Source organism: Triticum urartu, chromosome 5A (assembly GCF_056163025.1).
Source record: "Triticum urartu cultivar PI428250 chromosome 5A, HENAU_Tu73, whole genome shotgun sequence".
In the NCBI taxonomy this organism is placed as follows: Eukaryota; Viridiplantae; Streptophyta; class Magnoliopsida; order Poales; family Poaceae; genus Triticum; species Triticum urartu.
This window is the reverse complement of record NC_141877.1, coordinates 611345715-611362699: the sequence shown is the minus strand read 5'-3', so window position 1 is coordinate 611362699 and position 16985 is coordinate 611345715. Positions and strand designations below refer to the sequence as shown.

General features: G+C 44.5%; 2 protein-coding genes across 2 annotated transcripts; one reads left to right on the top strand and one right to left on the bottom strand.

Annotated features, from left to right (window-relative positions):
- Nucleotides 1-3924: 3924 nt before the first annotated feature.
- Nucleotides 3925-9072, top strand: LOC125527847 (DEAD-box ATP-dependent RNA helicase 37). Its single transcript, XM_087522030.1, has 7 exons — nucleotides 3925-4084; nucleotides 5116-5971; nucleotides 6053-6136; nucleotides 6695-6937; nucleotides 7435-7602; nucleotides 8040-8153; nucleotides 8370-9072. The coding sequence occupies exons 2-7, from the start codon at nucleotides 5165-5167 to the stop codon at nucleotides 8844-8846; spliced, it is 1893 nt and encodes a 630-aa protein (XP_087378156.1). The 5' UTR covers nucleotides 3925-4084; nucleotides 5116-5164; the 3' UTR covers nucleotides 8847-9072.
- Nucleotides 9073-11007: 1935 nt separating this feature from the next.
- LOC125511040 (squalene synthase 1) lies at nucleotides 11008-16698 on the bottom strand. The gene is made up of 14 exons (XM_048676322.2): nucleotides 16259-16698; nucleotides 16090-16132; nucleotides 15846-15935; nucleotides 15649-15724; nucleotides 15232-15301; nucleotides 14325-14468; nucleotides 14116-14220; nucleotides 13758-13904; nucleotides 12935-13010; nucleotides 12183-12271; nucleotides 11656-11747; nucleotides 11542-11584; nucleotides 11338-11446; nucleotides 11008-11257 (listed from the first exon to the last, which is right to left on the bottom strand). Exons 1-13 carry the CDS (start codon nucleotides 16439-16441, stop codon nucleotides 11390-11392), a joined length of 1215 nt encoding a protein of 404 aa, XP_048532279.2. The 5' UTR covers nucleotides 16442-16698; the 3' UTR covers nucleotides 11008-11257; nucleotides 11338-11389.
- Nucleotides 16699-16985: the final 287 nt, after the last annotated feature.

The window sequence follows — 16985 nt, the reverse complement described above, 5'->3', positions numbered from 1 at the left end:
GTCCAATGAAAATCTTTTGTGACAATACTGGTGCAATTGCCTTGGCAAAGGAATCCAGATTTCACAAGAGAACCAAGCACATCAAGAGACGCTTCAATTCCATCTGGGATCTAGTCCAGGTGGGAGACATAGAGATTTGCAAGATACATACGGATCTGAATGTAGCAGACCCATTGACTAAGCCTCTTCCACGAGCAAAACATGATCAGCACCAAGGCTCCATGGGTGTTAGAATCATTACTGTGTAATCTAGATTATTGACTCTAGTGCAAGTGAGAGACTGAAGGAAATATGCCCTAGAGGCAATAATAAAGTTATTATTTATTTCCTTAGATCATGATAAATGTTTATTATTCATGCTAGAATTGTATTAACCAGAAACATAATACTTGTGTGAATACATAGACAAACTAAAACGTCACTAGTATGCCTCTACTTGACTAGCTCGTTAATCGAAGATGGTTATGTTTCCTAACCATAGACATGTGTTGTCATTTGATTAACAGGATCACATCATTTGGAGAATGATGTGATTGACATGACCCATTCCATTAGCTTAGCACCCGATCGTTTAGTATGTTGCTATTGCTTTCTTCATGACTTATACATGTTCCTGTGACTATGAGATTATGCAACTCCCGTTTGCCGGAGGAACACTTTGTGTGCTACCAAACGTCACAACGTAACTGGGTGATTATAAAGGTGCTCTACAGGTGTCTCCAAAGGTACATGTTGGGTTGGCGTATTTCGAGATTAGGATTTGTCACTCCGATTGTCGGAGAGGTATCTCTGGGCCCTCTCGGTAATGCACATCACTTAAGCCTTGCAAGCAATGCAACTAATGAGTTAGTTGCGAGATGATATATTACGGAACGAGTAAAGAGACTTGCTGATAACGAGATTGAACTAGGTATTGAGATACCGACGATCGAATCTCGGGCAAGTAACATACTGATGACAAAGGGAACAACGTATGTTGTTGTGCGGTCTGACCGATAAAGATCTTCGTAGAATATGTAGGAGCCAATATGAGCATCCAGGTTCCGCTATTGGTTATTGACCGAAGACGTGTATCGGTCATGTCTACATTGTTCTCGAACCCGTAGGGTCCGCACGCTTAACGTTGCGATGACAGTTTCATTATGAGTTTATATATTTTGATGTACCGAAGGTTGTTCGGAGTCCCGGATATGATCACGGACATGACGAGGAGTCTCGAAATGGTCGAGACATAAAGATCGATATATTGGACGGCTATATTCGGACACCGGAAGTGTTTCGGATAATTTCGGAGAAAACCGAAGTGCCGGAAGGGTTACCGGAACCCCCGGGGAAGTATTGGGCCTTAATGGGCCTGAGGGGAGAGAGACGGCAGCAGCCCAGGAGGTGGCGCGCCCCCTCCCATGGGGAATCCGAATTGGACTAGGGGAGGGGGGCGCGGCCCCTCTTTCCCTCTCCCTCTCTTTCCTTCCCCCTTCTCTCTTCCTAGTTGGACTAGGAAAGGGGAGTCCTACTCCTACTAGGAGGAGGACTCCCCCCCTCCTTGGCGCGCCCCAAGGGCCGTCCGGCCTCCCCCCTTGCTCCTTTATATACGGGGGCAGGGGGGCACCTCTATACACACAAGTTGATCTTCGTGATCGTTCTCTTAGCCGTGTGCGGTGCCCCCCTCCACCATGATCCTCGATAAATATTGTAGCAGTGCTTAGGTGAAGCCCTGCGACGATAGAACATCAAGATCGTCACCACGCCGTCGTGCTGACGAAACTCTTCCCCGACACTTTGCTGGATCGGAGTCCGGGGATCGTCATCGAGCTGAACGTATGCTAGAACTCGGAGGTGTCGTAGTTTCGGTACTTGATCGGTCGGGCCGTGAAGACGTACGACTGCATCAACCGCGTTGTGCTAACGCTTCCGCTTCCGGTCTACGAGGGTACGTAGACAACACTCTCCCCTCTCGTTGCTATGCATCACCATGATCTTGCGTGTGCGTAGGAATTTTTTTGAAATTATTACGTTCCCCAACAAATACATATCCCCCATTGTACTCCCTTGCACAAGGTATTCCATCATGAATTCAAACACAAAGCAGGACATAGGGTATTACCCTCCTTCCCGGAGGCCCGATCCTGGGTAAACTCTGTGTGCAGTCTCCGTTCTGGTACATGTGGCCACGTTCGCCGCCTAAGGGTACTGAAGAATTTCCGCTCCGTCATCTGTATTATGTTTGAATGTACATTGTAAATGGGAAAGCAAGTTTGACTAGAGGAAATGAACAAGCATGGGCGCATGTGAAGACTACATACACCAACATGACAATCATTTGATTTTCCAAACAAAGATCTAAAGAGAAAATGATCATATGGAATATATTGCACTTGATAATAGCACTGTATCGTAGACACACTCATATGTCTACATGTTTTCTTGCATTATTCATGTATTGCGAGACTTCTTAAAAGAGGACTCGGTGCAAGAAGGTGGTGGACACATGTTCGAAATAATTCGAGTCTTGCATTTTAAAGACTTTTCGTAAACCCAAATAAAGCACGATGTCAGGAAAATGCATGAAATTAGCACAATTGTTACATACGAAGTCAAATATAAGGTTGATCAGAGGGATTCAATAACCATAGATGGTTACGAAGCATTACATGTATTCATTTTCCTTTTTGTTGATAGTTGTTTGCTTATCCGTTGGAGATGTATTGTCATGTGATGCCTCTGGTTTTATGTGGAATTGGACTGAAAATAATATAAAAAATTCTAAGTTTATATTTCTTTGGAAAAGGAAAATGGACAAACTAACTAGTTAGGACGTGAAACGCTTAACAAGGCAGAATACCGCTTGAAATTGCTCGCAAAACAAATATTATCAATACATTTGATGTAAAACGTATTATTTTTTCTTCTGCGGTTCAAACATTCACAAACAAAAGATCACAATCAACTAGCTTGGCACATCGGCATATCGCGATATTCAAAGCAAGACAAATGCGATCTGTAGTTGCTAACCAATACATAGAGTGAGATGTACGCAAATCCTCGAGGAACAAGATAAACATGCAAGTGAGATGCGATTCCAGTTTGGAAGCGATGCCTTTGTTAGAGTTGTGTCGAATATTGTGTACACGGTAGGTTACAGTTAAACTAGGAGTTGTATTGTGTTTACATAGGATGTGGAGTTGTGTCCTAATAGGACACTTGTATCCTAGGCCTCTCATATATAGCGGGGGTAGACATACGATGTAACCTATGCCAACATAATAGCACCGGAACGCAAGGGAAGCCGGCGACATGTGCCGGTGTCCAGGGCGACCGGGTGCGGTATTGTAGCGGTGTCACGGGGAGGAGCGCCCGTAGTCAGGCCCCGGAGATGTAGCCACAACAAATCTCGGTGTCGTGCTCGTGTGATTGCTTGGTCCTCGGATGATCAACGGTATGCCTCGGATTTATTCTAACAGCCTTCAGATGGCCACAAGAAAGAAACATCTGAGCCCAAGCCAACAAAAAAAAGAAGCGAGAATTGGTAGTCAAACATACAACTATATAACGATTTCGACTTGTTCAAATTCACACGAGAACCCAGCTGTTTAATTCCCTGGAAATGGAAATTTCTTGTCCAAACCTTGCACGGAACCCCTTTCTCATCAACGCAAAAAAGAAAAGGTCCGTAGCCAAAAAAAAAGAAAGAAAAAACACACGCGCGCGCTGCGAAGTTGCAAAGCCGAGCGGCACACGTCTCGCGGGAGGGGAGGGGCCCATGAGGAAGGAATCCAGCCCGGACGCCGCACCACCGTCACGCACGCACGCGTTGCGGGCCGGCCAAGTCAGAAAAGGGCAGCCGGGCAGATATTTTGGGGCGCCTCCTCCTCTCTCCCTACCCTAGCCAAGCCAAGAAGCCAGGTGCGTGCACCCTTCCTCCACCCGCAGCTTTTCTTTGCCTCCCTTCGGCTCCCCCCCACCTTCCTCCCTTCAACCTTCGATCTCCCCCCGATTCTCTAGGGTTTCTCCCGACACCCGCCCCCCGCAGCCCCCAACCCCGCCGACTCCGACCCGCTCCCTCCCTCCCGCTCGCTCGCCGCAGGTCAGCTCCCCTCTCCTCCCCTACCGATCTCCTCCTCCCCCCGCGCCGATCTGGGCGGCGCTTCCGCCCGATCCAACCCCCCGCCGCTCCGCGTTCCCGTGATTTTGCTCTCCCGTGGTAGCCTGTGTTACGCCAGCCGTCGCGCTAGTGCTGCTTGCTGCGTTCGCGGTTTTCTAGCTGTCGGTGTGTTTCCCCCGCCGCAGGGCCGCTAGATTCCTAGGGTTTTCGATTTTGCTTAACCGACGGTAGCGCTTCTCCTGGCCAAGGTTTAGCGCGACCCGCTGCTGCCCAGTCCTGTACGCAGTAGTGCGGCCGGTTTCCTTCTCGCAGCGGTTCGATCTACAAGTTTAGCGGGGTTTCTCACCTTGCATGCCGCGTTTCCTCTTTGTATGCGAGATTTCCGTGGCAATTTTTGGTGCGGTTGGTAAGCTCTGGGTGTCTTACTGCGCTGTTTTCGTGGACGCCGTTTTGTGTCTGGACGAGATCTACTGCTTGTTATGTTAGCCTGCTTCGTCTCCGTCAGTAGATCTACTGTATGACTGTGCCGTCTGTTTACAGGTTTTGTTTACAGGTTTTGTTTTGATTAGGTAGGGATAAGTACTAGACTTGCAGATTACATTAAGAGGCTTCGTGCTTGCTTATGTTTTTGTTGGTAGTTTACAGCGTGCATGAGCAAAATCTAGGTAGCCTGTCTTGCACAGGACCAACCTAATCGAACAACACATGTCAGTGTAGATTCTACGTTTGTCTCTTGTGTTCCAAAACTTAAAATTTCACTCCGGTTTATCTATGTTTTATATCATGGATTTGACCTGAACCTGCATTACACATGTGTTGATGGATACAATCATATAGCTTATCTGATCAAACAATCTGTTCATGTTATCTTTACGGGCTGCTCTTATACCTTACCAAAGCAAAAATAGTTCTAACTTGAAGCACTTCTTTTTGTTCAGATTCTGTGTTTATTACTGCTGACATATTGTCATGGTCTACTTTTTGTACTGAATAGCTGTTCCTGACATTCACAGGTTTTAGCGTTCAGCCGTAGCACCTTCATCAAAGGTTTTGTGCAAAATTATGCGATCTTCATGGGCTGATTCAGTTGCGAACGCCGAGGAATCGGCGCCCGCGACTGGTGCTGCTCCCGCCCCTATTGCCAATCACCAGAACTCGCGTCCCACACGCAGCTCTTACGTCCCTCCTCACCTCCGTGGCGGTGGCCGCTCACCAGAGAATCAAGTGCCAGCTGCAGCTCCAACACCACCTGGCGCTTACCCCTCAGGTGCTGTGCAGCCTTCTGGTGGGTACGCAGCTGCTGTTGGTGGCACTCGCTGGGCTGCCCCTCCTGGTGCTGGTAGCGCTGGCGTAGGTGTTGTCCGCCAGGGTGGTGGTGGACGTGGTGCTGTTGGTGGCGCCGGCGGTGGCTGGAACTCCCGCCCTGGTGGGTGGGGGGACCGCAGGGACCGTGAACCAAACCCTTTCGGCGACAGTGAGCCGGCGGCTGTGGATGTTGACTTTGAGAGTCAACAGAACACAGGCATCAATTTTGATGCCTATGAGGACATTCCTGTGGAGACAAGTGGCCACGATGTGCCTCCAGCAGTCAACACGTTTGCAGAGATTGACTTGGGTGATGCACTGAATGAGAATATACGGAGGTGCAAGTATGTGAGGCCTACACCTGTGCAGCGGCATGCCATTCCGATTGTCATTGGAGGCAGGGATCTGATGGCCTGTGCTCAGACTGGGTCTGGGAAGACAGCTGCTTTTTGTTTCCCGATCATCAGTGGGATCCTAAAGTCAAGGCCACCACAGAGGCCAAGAGCTAGGACTGCATTTCCTCTTGCTCTGATATTATCTCCTACTCGCGAGCTATCAGTCCAAGTAGGTGACTGCTTTGGTTTTATTTGGGGTGCTCTTGTTTATTTTGTTTGTTTTTCTTATATGATATTTTTTGTTTCTCAGATTCATGAAGAAGCAAAGAAATTTGCATACCAGACTGGTGTTAAGGCTTGTGTTGCATATGGTGGAGCACCAATTCATCAGCAGGTATTTCTTTTTTGATTTATAGTTTATTATCACGATAACCAAATTAACACACAGTATCGTAAACAAATTAACAAGTGATCGTTGTTGGTACTCTTTCACTCTCTGCCCATTCTATGAAGAATTGTCTATAGCATGGCACTTGCAACGTACATTGTGCTAGAAGCCTAGAACTGTACTATAACTGACTCAGTAGTTTAAGACGGTTATAACATGGCATGGAGGTTTAAAGTATGCAGGTTGTGAGAATGGTTATGTATCCAGCATGTCGTCAAGTAGTGGAATAGTGATACATTGTGAAGGGAACAAAGATCCTTGCATTTATATTTTTAGCTGCAGTATGTACACTAATCTGAGTAAGATATGTCATAACTTAAACAGCCAAAGGAACGAACCCGTCTTCGTTCAGCAATTGAATCAACTTCAAACATCTAACACAGTTGCCTGCTTTTAATGGCCATGAATTACTGGATGGGTGTTGCCATATCTTTTTTGTTTTTCAATAACAAGCCTTGTAAAACGTCATTTGCTGCTATTAAGCATTTGTTTGTTCTATTGTAGTTGAGAGAACTGGAAAGAGGTGTTGATATACTAGTGGCAACTCCTGGTCGTTTGATGGATCTGCTGGAGAGAGCTAGAGTATCACTGCAAATGGTGAATTACTTGGCTCTTGATGAAGCTGACCGGATGCTTGATATGGGGTTTGAGCCACAGATACGCAAGATTGTTGAGCAGATGGACATGCCCCCTCGTGGTGTGAGACAGACCATGCTGTTCAGTGCTACTTTTCCAAAGGAGATACAAGTATGGTTCTCTTTGACCCCTTGCTTTAAATTACATTCTTATATGCCCCAGGTGCTTTGTTAATGTTGTGTTATCACTTATCAGTTGGACAACCTAGATGAGGTAGTGGGGGTTCATATGCATCGTCTTTTTCCTTTCAACCTGGGCATAAATGTTGCTGTTTTTCCTTCCTAATTACTGTTTTCAAGTTGCAAATTTACTTATTGCCATTGTTAATTAGACCTCTCTAATAAAAGAAAATAAGATTATGTATTATTCTATTTTGCTGTAAATTGGCCAGAAAATTGCATGCATGAATATTTGTCTAATTCCTTTTCATTTAAAGTTGAATAGGGCAGTTACTAGTTTTGCGCCGTCATTTCTTTTTCTGACATGGGAAATTGATATTGTGAGAATGCATATGTGCATTTGTTCAATTTTCTACTTCTACATGGCTGGGAAAGTGTTATGTTTTTTTGTTGTCTACTGTTTTGATTTCTTAGTATCCTTTTCTGCAGCGCCTGGCATCAGATTTCCTTGCAGACTACATCTTCCTTGCTGTTGGAAGAGTTGGTTCAAGTACCGATTTGATTGCTCAAAGGGTGGAGTTTGTCCTTGAAGCGGATAAAAGAAGTTACCTCATGGACCTTATTCATGCGCAGAAGGCTAATGATGTTCCTGGAAAGGTGCTATTCATTGACTATTTTTTTTGTTTACATTGTTTTAATTCTCTTAGTTCATGACTTCTCAGTAGACTAGTGTAGTTTTTTGTTTACTATTGCGAACCATTCTGGTTATCTTGCTTGGTTAATTTGCGTGGGAGCATGGCCAACACTTTTTTTCTTTTTAAGACATGATATATTAATGTGAGAGGTCAATTGGATGATATAATTTACCTGATTAACCAAACAGATTTAAAAATTGGGAGAGCATAACAGGGTGATTGCAAGCTAAATGTAAACTATAAGTTTTGTAAACATTAAGTCTAGTTTGGCAACTGCATTTTCAACAAGGATAACCAGGATGATTTAATGGCACCATTTAGTTCTTAACTTTTGTGGTAATTCTTAATGGCGCCATTAAATTCTTAACGGCCCATCAACCTCTGTTCTCTTGTTTGCAGAATTCTCTTACTTTGGTCTTCGTGGAGACAAAGAGGGGCGCTGATGCTCTGGAGAACTGGCTGTATACAAATGGGTTCCCTGCAACAAGTATTCATGGAGATCGTACACAACAGGTATGGCAAAGCTGTGTTTACCTTTACATTATTTGGAATTCCCTTTCTTCACGCTAATATGTATCATCAACATCAAAGTGCTGGGTCTTCTTTTTTAAATTAAAACAGTGCATTGTTACCACCATCTGTATATCTGTCTGCTTTTACATGAGTTGATTCTGTCTTCCTTTTGCAAGGTTAACACATTTTTCCTTGTGCTTGTTTGGTCTTGTTCAGGAAAGGGAGTATGCGCTGAGATCCTTCAAGAGTGGAGCAACTCCCATCCTGGTTGCAACTGACGTTGCTGCTCGTGGGCTTGACATTCCAGATGTCGCCCACGTCATCAATTTTGATCTGCCAAATGACATTGATGACTATGTTCACCGCATTGGGAGAACTGGAAGAGCTGGGAAGTCTGGTCTGGCAACTGCATTTTTCAATGAGGGCAACATGTCACTGGCCAGGCCGTTATGTGAACTGATGCAGGAAGCCAATCAGGAGGTTCCTCAGTGGCTGGAGCGCTATTCTGCCCGTTCCTCATTCGGAGGCGGCGGAGGAGGCAGAAACCGCAGGTCAGGAGGCGGCGGTGGTGCTCGATTTGGTGGACGTGACTTCCGTCGCGACACGAGGGGCGGCGGCGGTGGAGGAGGTGGCGGTTACGGCGGTGGTGGTGGTGGAGGTTATGGTGGAGGTGCGTCTAGCTCGTGGGACTGATGGATTCACCTGGTAATGTTGAGAATTGAAACGAAACCGATGGATGGATGGTATTCTATTGACTTAGCTGAAAACAGATATTGGGGTTTGTAGTCACCGTGGTGTGGGTATGGTGCCCTTGCCCCCATTTACCTTATTTTGTGCCTGGTTGTCACCGCACTTGTGTTTCCCGTGTACTGGTTATTTTCTGACTGGCATCAAAGTCCGGGTGGGCTAATTTCCTGTTGCTGCTGCTGTAGTTTTTGGATGATGTTTATTGTTGGGTGGGTTGGCCGGTGGTCATTGTTGCGCTTCTGCTTCTTTACTAGCAATAGTGATTGGATCCTTTCTGCTCTCTGCTGTTTTATCGCTTGCCTGCGTCATGGAATGCTGAGTTTGCTTGCCTTCTGGAATCATATCCCAATATAACCTTGTGAAATCCTGGATGGCCTCTTTCCCATTCGAAAATTTTACTTCCCCCACATAAAAATATTGTGACACACGTTTGCTTATAGCCTGTTTGCATGAATACAAATAAAATTGGTGTCATTGGATTTTGTGGTTGTGATTATAGCCTGTTTGCATGTATGGGTACTCGCTATTCATATTTAGAATATCAGCATGCAGTCACTATTTTTTTGTGAAGATACGAAATACCAAGAAGCTGGATGTGTGTAGTCTCAATTCTCGTGCAATTCTACAACACGCAACATCTGTAACTACAGTCTACGTAACCTGTCCAATTGTGCTTTAGGCATTCTTTAACAAACTGTTTGCACTGTCCAAATCTTCTGGTTACTTGTATGCTGGTACTGCTGGATCACTAGTTTGCACAATATCCGTTGAAGCTCCTAATTTGCGTATTCTTATGGTGAGATTAGCAGTCTAGTAGTATATGAAAGATATGAGAATTCTAATGCATGTAGGAGTGCAAAGGGGATCGCTTTAGTTAGGAAAAAGGCAAAGCGACCATCGCCCTAGGCAAAGATGGCATTGAGCTGATGACCACTTGCAACGGATTGTCATGCCCAGTTCGTATCAAGGTGTTAGTTTGGCATGTTCTTCCACAGCATGTTCTTCATGTGATCAACCATATTGGCTGCATTAGTTTGTCACAGGCTTTGTTTCAGTCTGCGTCTTTCTTTTGCTTAAGAACGTCACGGCGAGCTCAAGCGGTGGAGGTCGAGGGATATGACGATAAGGCTTTGATCTGGTGAGCAGAGGCAGGGACGCGCAGGGCGGCGGAGCGAGCCATGAAGGTTTCGATGGCAGTTGGCTCTGAAATCCTTATTTTCACATGTTCAGTGAGGGTGTTTTCCATGTCCCTTCAAAAATTCTACAAGTTGCAGTAGTTTACGGGTTCTATCCACGTTGTTTTTTCATCTAAAACTATAAAGCGGCGGTTATTTTACAGTCTCGTACGTTTTAAAGAATCTGCTAGAGATGCTCTAACATGTACCCCTTGGGTCAGCCCATGGATTTGGCCCGTCCGCGACCCCACGCTGCAGCTACAAGTATGAGGGAGCAGAGTATCCAGCGGATCACAGGCACCGGCGGCGACTACCACTTTCTCGTTCCTTCCTCCTTCCCCTGCTAAGTTGCCTCTTCTTCTTCTTCGATTCATTCTGTAATTCCCTTGGTAATCGCCACTGCAAACTGCTACCTAGAGAGAGATTGATCTATACCAGCTAGCTACTATCACCTCTGTTACAAGTTCAGAGTGTTTTCTACCTACGTTTTGGTTGCTGTTGGTTGTATGTCCTCCCTCCGTTTTTTCACTCCACATAAGATTTGCTCAAGTCAAAATTCATAAAGTACAACCAAGTTTACATTGAACATATCAACATCTACTACAATACTAAAGATATGGTACAATATAAAAATTAATTCTTTGATGCATCTAACGATATTGATTTGATATTGTTTCATATAATCTTGCTCAAATTTTACAAAGCTTGACTTAAGACAAGGCTTACATGCGGAGCACAAAGATATGAAGTTTGACTTGAGACCAAACTTGTATGCAAATTAAGAAAAACAGTAAGGAGTTTGGCGTAAGGTCGTTTTCCTGGATTCCCCGCTGCATTGTACATTGAAAAAAAAAATGAGAGCCCAACCACAAGCCTGTTGGGCAACTATAATCAAATTGCACAGGTGGCACGGCAAAACGATATGCATCACATACATCAGTCACAAATCAACAAAATGCAGCATCACTGTCAACCAAGGCGCCATGCCAAATTCATAGGATACATGTCACTAAGGAAGTCTCTCCTAGAGATTCAAACAAATTACAAGCTGAAACAACATACGGGACGACAGAAACAAAGAACAAAAAGAATTAGCATGCATGGCACCAGCAGGGTACATAGCACAATACTACATGCAAACCAAACATATCCATCTGCAGTCAGGAGGTACACGTGCAAAACCTACACAAAAGCAGACCTCAATCAGCACTGTAATGCAGAAGAAATATCGTCGAGCTGTTGCAGGAAATAGATCAACGTACCATACAGGGAAGGCGGTGCCACTAAGAACATAAGAGGGCCATCTTGACCGGATCACTTGCCATACAGTACACCCAAGATAATAGCCACCAAGAGAAGCACAATCATAACCTGATGATGTCACATAAAGCGGCTTGAGAAAATTATACAACAGAGAACTTGCAGGATTTCTCAGCTTATATATATCTATGTATATCATTACTCACCAGCATAGGCATTCTGTACATTGATTTCTCCACATCATAACCCCTGTAGAACCAGACAATCAGTGAGGATGAAGATATCAGCAGTAAGGTACAACTCTAAATCATGCAGCAAACCTTCTCTTCAGCAGGCCGGATGACTTGCAAGTTTTCTTTATTGCATCCACACGCCTCCGTGTCAGCGCAGCATTTGGGTCGTTATCATCAATCTGGGCATGGCGACCAAACATATTATGGATAAAATCACAGCTAGAGAACAACTGAGGTAACCATCAAAGGCCATCACTAACAGCAACATGGGTGAAGGACAGTAAGGAGTTTTCCCTAAACTTTGCCGTTTGGAGCAAAACTATCAGATGGTCAAAAAGGAAAATATCAAGTTTATACAAACAGATATGAAGTCAAGAGCTTAGCACGCCATCATCTTGAAGCAAAGCTACCCACTTATGGATTTCTGAGCTCAAAAGCAAGCCATTCTAAGCTGCGATCCCTAAATCTACAGGACTGCCTTGGTCAAAACAATGAAAACATTATCCAACAACTATATCATTTTTTTGTGTAACAGGACAAAATATCTGAATGTTCAATTATATGTATGCTAGACTAGACTCCGTTTTCCTTTGCATCCATACTCCAGAACATACCTTCGACTCTAGCAATGAAGAGAATTCATAGAAAGCAGAATAGACATCTGATATCGATTTGGTCTCATCAATTACCCGTGCAGTGAGCCCTGAGAGACAGGGAGTACATGTTAGGTTGCGCTCAGGTCAGAAGAAATAGAAAGTTACACATGACTGAAATATGCAAATTATTCAATACACTAAACATAGGTAGCCGTTGGTTAAAAGAATAATAACAGTCTTGGCAGAAAGAGCACAACAAGAAAAGCAGAAAAGCAAACTATAGTTTGCTTCTTCTTATCTGATTACGGAAACTGAGGTTCTTCTACTCAAATGTCAACTCATCTATCCAAGAAGAACGCACAACCGCGAGTCACTTTGTGTTGATCACCCCCCCCCCCCCCCCCCCCCACACACACACACATAATAAGAATGGAGAATGGTCATAATTTAACTACTAAATCATAATGCCTAAGGTGGATCCTATGATACTTTGGGAATAATATAAAATTAGCGAACTACAAATTAAACTAAAAGGTAGCAATTGTATTTTCTGATGCCAAGGAACATCGAAGCACTCCATGATGTGATTTGTTGTGTTGATTCCTAATCATACAACAACCATATGTACAAATGTGATATAAAGAAGTAGAGTACTGCATAATTTATCCACATTAAATTCCTAAACATAGTGTAAAGAGGTGATCAAACGGGTATTTTCTGGTTAATTGCAGGCTAGTACAGCTTGTCAACTTGAACTAAATATGTCTTACCACGCCTCATCTTAACAACTCCTCTAAAGACTTTCACATTATTGTAGCAAATAGCACAGGTCCCAATTGCCATTATCTGAAAAGACAAACAGTTGAAAAATATGTGGTAAATAAAGTTGTTTCAAGATTAGATGGAAGATCCATACTTCAACAAAAAAAGGCAAGTCAAATCATAGCACCCACCACTGTATAACTAGGGTCTAGGAATGCTATTGAACTTTGATGAAGATGGTAAAAACAAGAGCAAAATATCACATATCTCCAATTCCATACTTAGAAGGCCAATCAGCCATGACACACAATGGAAGATATTAACATTGCAAAATAGCTAGTGTTTCGTTTCATAAGGCTTATGTTATTATTGCTGAAAACTAGCTTGAGTAGCAACTACTTCCACTAGCAACGGTACAAATGTTGAGTATGTATACAAAAAGGGAAGAAGAACAGGTCTGAAAGAAAATCGTGTGCTGGTATAGATCAATCCTTAAGTTACAACCTTGTGCCCATGGATAAAACATATCATTACTGATTGCCACAGAATGTAATACGTCAATTACAAACATGAAACATGGTATGCCTATCTTTAATCCTTGGCACCTACCAACACCAATTACATCCAGGAACCAAAATAATAAAGACTCAATTATCATAAATCATGGCTAGTACCATAAATCTATTCTGAGCTATGAGCAAGTTTCAGTTATGTACCACTAGATTGTTAGGCAGTGTTTTGCAAAGACATTATTTAGTCCTGATAGACAGTGAAACTCTAACAGGACATTTTAACTGAAGATTGTAACAGGAGAAACTAGCACTAGTGTACCTGAGGTATTGCACAAAATCGAAAATTGGAATTGTCCTTCAATGCTGACATGTATTGAAGGCAATCTTGGGCATGGATCAAAGCATTGGTCACCATATCATTCAAGCACTGCACGGCCTTTTCTGAATTTTCCTCATATTTTAAATCCTGATTTATATCCCAAAACAAAAAAGCATTATTGTGGAGCACAAAAATGCGGGTGCTACTTCAACAAAAAAATGTGATAAAGGGATGAGTGTAGACTTTTTAACAAAGGTAAAAGGATTGGATTGGACGTTTAGATTTCATTATTGACTGTTCAACCAAATATTTTACAATATGATTCATATGCAATTCCCTTATTGATGGGTTGATGTACCTCAAGTTTATCAACATATTTACTCCATATTTCCCGAGGCCAGAACATACGGCACCTTGGTATCTCATTTATGTCCTCCAAATAATCCCTTATTATATTGGTTTTCTGCAGGTGGAAGTCCAACATTAGTTACAGAGTTAAATGTAAAAAACAAGTTCTTATTTTGTCATGATAGTTCAAGTACAGAAATTTGATTGAACTAAACCTACCTGTAGAAATAAACCCATTGAATTTGAAAGATGATCCGGAGCCAAATCTTCTGTGCCAGTAGCATGAAAGAGCCTAGAAAGTCCATAGCCTACTAGCCCTGCTACATAGTGGCAGTACTCATCATAGTCATCAATGGTTTCAACCTACAAAATAAAGTTGTTCCAAATTAATTCAAACAAATAACAATATCAAACTTAATAAATTAATTAATAACCAGAAGCAAGTTAAACATGTATCACTTCTATTCACGGATCTCAACACCCAAAGAAAATATGATATCAAATACTCCCTCGTCCCAAAATTCTTGTCTTAGATTTGTCTAAATACGGATGTATCAAGTCACGTTTTACGGAAGGAGTAGCTTTTTAGTCGTCCAGATCGAGATAATCGTGTGGCATATTTTCTGTTGACCACAAGTCACCAAGGGAAAGTTTAGCTGTATCAAAGTTCTTGTGGTACATCAGAAAGTCATGGCAAAGTGTTTTTCATTATTAATGTGACAGCTACATTTATCCATTGTTGAGGAAATCGTTAACTGGTAACTGCTCGGTTGGCTGTTTAGTAGGGGATTAATAGGCTAATCGGCAAGTTAATCGTCCATTTAATCAATTAATCGGACGATTTATCAGTTTATTGGCTACTCGGTGACCCTATGAGTAGGGATTAATCGGCAAGTTAACTGGTTAATCGGGTGAATTCTTGAACAGGGCATTTATCTATGCCACAATGCCCCCAACCATCTTCCTTACGTAGAGTAGAGTAACCAAACATTTAACAGATTGCTATGACAAACCAACAACAGAAATTTGATAGAGTGACCAAACATTACGTAAAGGAAAGCATTGATAAACTTGACTGCAAGAAAAAAAAAAGCTTGAATATATTGGGTGATCTAGATTAACAGACCTCCGTGCATATAAATTTAGCCATTCCTGCTCCCATTCGCCTAGTGATTTCTTCAATAGCCTTTTGGTATCTGAAAACAAAACAGAGATAATTATATTCTGCAAGTTTCAAAAGAACTTACCTGCACTTAATGAACGAACTGTGTCTGATGAAAAAACAAACGCGGAAAAGAAAGCTTCATTTGCAATAATGTGAAGTACTACTACGATGACTTTAATAGCCTGGTTCTGAAAACGGACAGTAGATATGTAACATTTGCTTTCTTGCATATAAACATCTGCTAGATGGCAAAACGTGTCTAGTGTAGTAAAATGTCTTCTCTAAATACATGGCTTCACAAATTAAAGTGCCACTGCTAGGAAAGTAGTACAGAAAATGATTTGGATCGCTCTGAAGCTGAGGAACAGGAATTATTACCCTTCGCCTAGCTCCAGGAAAGCGGTGGAGACTTGTCTAAAATTATCCATGAGCACTCTGTAGTCGTTTGCTCCACCTGAAGGCCAAAGTACATACATGATAAGGTCAACAAGAAGAATAGCATAATTGAGCACAAGGACAGCTTGCTCTTAGAGAGAGAGAGAGAGAGAGAGAGAGAGAGAGAGATCCGATCATACATGAAAAAAGCCAGTCCGGGTTGTAGATGTGGCGGTAGAAGTCCCGAAGGATGGGCAGCTTGACCTCGTTAGGGATGGCGGTGTCGTCCTCTGCAGTTATAGTAATCGCAGTGAGCAAACGGTGGTTGGTACTACCGTACTAGTAAAAAGGAAGGCAGCGATGAACTTGGCCCAAAAGATTCCATCAAACGCGGCAAAACGAATTCAAACAAACATAGCGAGCAGCAGGAGTGAGGGTGCTGACCGACGGTGTCCAGGGCCCGGAGCACGAGGTAGAAGACGCACACCTGCAGAGTGGGAACCAGAGCAGCGTCAGCGGCCGTGCGCGTTTCAGAGAGTCGCCCGAATCAAATCTACTGTATGAAGCGTTCGGACCGGATGGGATCCGGAGGGGAAGGGGAAGGGGGAATTACGGCATTGCGGAGCTCTGGGCCGAGCTGCTGGATGACGAGCGCGAAGCTGCGGGAGACCCGCTGGAGCATGTCGTAGGCGAAGGCCCAGTGCTCCTGGGGCGGGATCTGGCGCCTGATCCGCCCCGCCGCCAGCTTGAGCCTGAGCAGCGCCGGCACCTCCTCCGGCCGCGACAGCACCCCCATCGCCGCAGCCGCACGAACCGAAATCGCAAATCAAATCCCCGCCCCCTCTTCAGGCCCTCGCCAGCAGCGATCTCCGGCGGCGGCGGCGGCGGACGGGTCGATCCCCACCAGCCGGGCGGCCGAGACGCGAGCAGGGACGCGGTGTTGCCGAGGCGCTGAGTGGCGTGGCGTGCGTCTGTGGGCGCGGTGCGGTGCGGTTGTCGCCGCCGGCCGGGATGCCCGGTCCTCTATTTATTCCTCGGCCCGCTAACCCCCAGCTCCACGGTGGTGAGGTGACTTGCTCACACACGGCTGGCGTGGCGCGGAGGAGCGGAGGGCGGGCCCGCGGCGCCAGTCGAGATGGCGGGCCGGTGGCGGATCTGGCCCGGTGGAGGCGCCCGCGACGCCCACGTGGTGGCAGGGCCCACTGGTAGCGTTGGCTGGACCTGGATGGATCGGGAACTCGGGATGCATCCACTTGGAGCGATCGCGCCGGGTTCGTCGAGCCCGCTGGTCGTATCCGGTCAGCGTCCGGTGTACGCCGACGTGTCGCGGGTCTGTCTGC

Excerpts from the sequence above, each read along its gene's own strand:
- LOC125527847 (XM_087522030.1), top strand. The coding sequence starts at position 5,165 with ATGCGATCTTCATGGGCTGATTCAGTTGCGAACGCCGAGGAATCGGCG. Across the intron at positions 5,972-6,052 it reads CTCGCGAGCTATCAGTCCAA|ATTCATGAAGAAGCAAAGAA; the intron begins GTAGGTGACTGC and ends TTTGTTTCTCAG. Across the intron at positions 6,137-6,694 it reads GAGCACCAATTCATCAGCAG|TTGAGAGAACTGGAAAGAGG; the intron begins GTATTTCTTTTT and ends GTTCTATTGTAG.
- LOC125511040 (XM_048676322.2), bottom strand. The coding sequence starts at position 16,441 with ATGGGGGTGCTGTCGCGGCCGGAGGAGGTGCCGGCGCTGCTCAGGCTC. Across the intron at positions 15,936-16,089 it reads CCGGGCCCTGGACACCGTCG|AGGACGACACCGCCATCCCT; the intron begins GTCAGCACCCTC and ends CTATAACTGCAG. Across the intron at positions 14,221-14,324 it reads CAATGGGTTTATTTCTACAG|AAAACCAATATAATAAGGGA; the intron begins GTAGGTTTAGTT and ends TTCCACCTGCAG.